The sequence below is a fragment of the Oncorhynchus keta genome, unplaced genomic scaffold (genome assembly GCF_023373465.1).
Source record: "Oncorhynchus keta strain PuntledgeMale-10-30-2019 unplaced genomic scaffold, Oket_V2 Un_contig_19363_pilon_pilon, whole genome shotgun sequence".
NCBI lineage: Eukaryota > Metazoa > Chordata > Actinopteri > Salmoniformes > Salmonidae > Oncorhynchus > Oncorhynchus keta.
Window position 1 is genome coordinate 8,742 of NW_026281430.1, and position 2,277 is coordinate 11,018.

At 40.1% G+C, this 2,277-nt stretch overlaps 1 protein-coding gene across 1 annotated transcript; it reads right to left on the reverse strand.

Annotated features, from left to right (window-relative positions):
- Positions 1-623: 623 nt before the first annotated feature.
- Positions 624-1,982, reverse strand: LOC127920398 (C-type lectin domain family 17, member A-like). Its single transcript, XM_052504470.1, is given in 4 exon segments — positions 624-1,460; positions 1,560-1,687; positions 1,797-1,837; positions 1,840-1,982. Coding segments are annotated over 4 exon segments (435 nt in total). The 5' UTR covers positions 1,937-1,982; the 3' UTR covers positions 624-1,291.
- Positions 1,983-2,277: the final 295 nt, after the last annotated feature.

The following is a 2,277-nucleotide window of genomic DNA, read 5'->3' on the forward strand; positions in this document are numbered from 1 at the left end:
AATGATGTTTCCCCCTCCATGCTTCACGGTTGGGATGGTGTTCTTGGGGTTGTACTCATCCTTCTTCCTCCAAACACGGCGAGTGTTCTGGGCTGATCCCTCACCTTCCTCATGATCCTTGATGCCCCACGAGGTGAGATCTTGCATGGAGCCCCAGACTGAGGGTGATTGACTGTCATCTTCAACTTCTTCCATTTTCTAATAATTGCGCCAACAGTTCTTGACTTCTCACCAAGCTGCTTGCCTAATGTCCTGTAGCCCATCCCAGCCTTGTGCAGGTCTACAATTGTATCCCTGATGTCCTTACACAGCTCTCTGGTCTTGGCCATTGCGGAGAGGTTGGAGTCTGTTTGATTGAGTGTGTGGACAGGTGTCTTTTATACAGGTAACGAGTTCAAACAGGTGCAGAAAATACAGGTAATGAGTGGAGAACAGGAGGGATTCTTAAAGAAAAAATAACAGGTGAGAGCCGGAATTCTTACTGGTTGGTAGGTGATCAAATACTTATGTCATGCAATAAAATACAAATGAATTACTTAAAAATCATACATTGTGATTTTCTGGATGTTTGTTTTAGATTCCATCTCTCACAGTTGAAGCTTCTTAATAAATATACTGCTGAAAAAAACTAATTTTACTTTATTAATTCAATGGTTTGGATAGACACACACACAATATTTTTTCTCTCAAATGACTAGCCTAGAGACAGCACTGTTAAGCAGAAATATACATGTACAAAACACACTGAGGATGATGTACAGGTGTAGGATCTTAATTTTATCACTCTTGTTGCTGAGAATTTTCCTGCACTGCAAAATGGAGATATGTTTCATGATTTACAAAAATTAATTGAAAACCCACACTAACACACACACTTAACAATATTGCACTTTTCATGTAGCCTACATTTGGCCAGGTAACAGCTTAACCACCAATCAAGCAACATATGACATGATTGAAGGACTAAAGTTCAAATCTTATTGCAACAACAATACTCTGCAAATTAAGATCCAACACCTGTAGCCTACTGAGAAGTGAAGAGGCGTGAACTGAATGTATCTGACAAGTTTTTCATTAGACTCAGTTGGGGATTTGGTTTGTTTTACACCATAGCATAAAATGCATAAAAATGTATGTACAAAAAAAGAAAGATGTGAATATCTGCAGTAATCTCCTGTAAACCAGTCATAATACAGTTTCTCCTCCTTTTTATCAATGCCAGCAAAAAATACTTTGGGGTTGTTCAGAGACATATTTAAAAGGAACTTTTGAGTTTCTTAAAGATACTGTTTCACAAGGGGGATTTTGTCTCACATATTCTTCTTTGAGTCTTATTACAGTTGACATCCAACCAACTCTTGCCGTCATTAGTACCATCCGGTTCCCCCATTCTAGCACAGTCTTCACCGTCGGGGTTCTCTCCTTTCCAGTCATCTGGCTCCCGGTCACCAAGCCAGAAGCTATGGATTGAAGGATGATAATACATAAGAGGTATGATCACAATACGTTTTCATCTAGGGTGATTGTATTACGATATTGATTGAAACATGCATTCAAACCTTGTGCTTAGAGATGAATTGTCCACCCATAACCACTCATTCTCGTTTATACTGTCCGTCAGCCCAATCCAGAACTTGTCTTCAGGATCCGTCCTTATTTGTGTACCAATTTTCTGATCTAAGAATGTCTTCACCAGAAACATTGTATGAAGAATTATGTCAAGATTTATTGTCATTTGTAAAAGAAAGGAAAAATGTGCATCAAAACAACTGAGAGAATCAATAATAGAGTCATACCTGCTCCTCTAGGCTCCCTATGATGACAAGGTGTCCCCCCTGGTGATACACTCATCCCGACTCTGAGCCCAGATCAGTTTATCAGGGGAGAAGTAATAGCACTTCCCCCCATAATACTCCCAGCCTTCAGCACAGTTCATAGGTTGAGGACAGTCATTATTCCCTGTAGAGAGAACAGATATATGCCACTGTCAGTGCCCCGTGCACTACTCATCTCTATGCCTACCTATAGTCAAATGCCTTTTGTTTTTGTGTTACTGATAGTGTACAATCCATGTGGATATGAGACTGTATACTGTATGATCATCTCACAACTATTCAAGAATGGTCCTTCTGTAGCTCAGTTGGTAGAGCATGGCGCTTGTAACGCCAGGGTAGTGGGTTCGATTCCCGGGACCACCCATACATAGAATGTATGCACACATGATTGTAAGTCGCTTTGGATAAAAGCGTCTGCTAAATGGCATATATTATTATTATA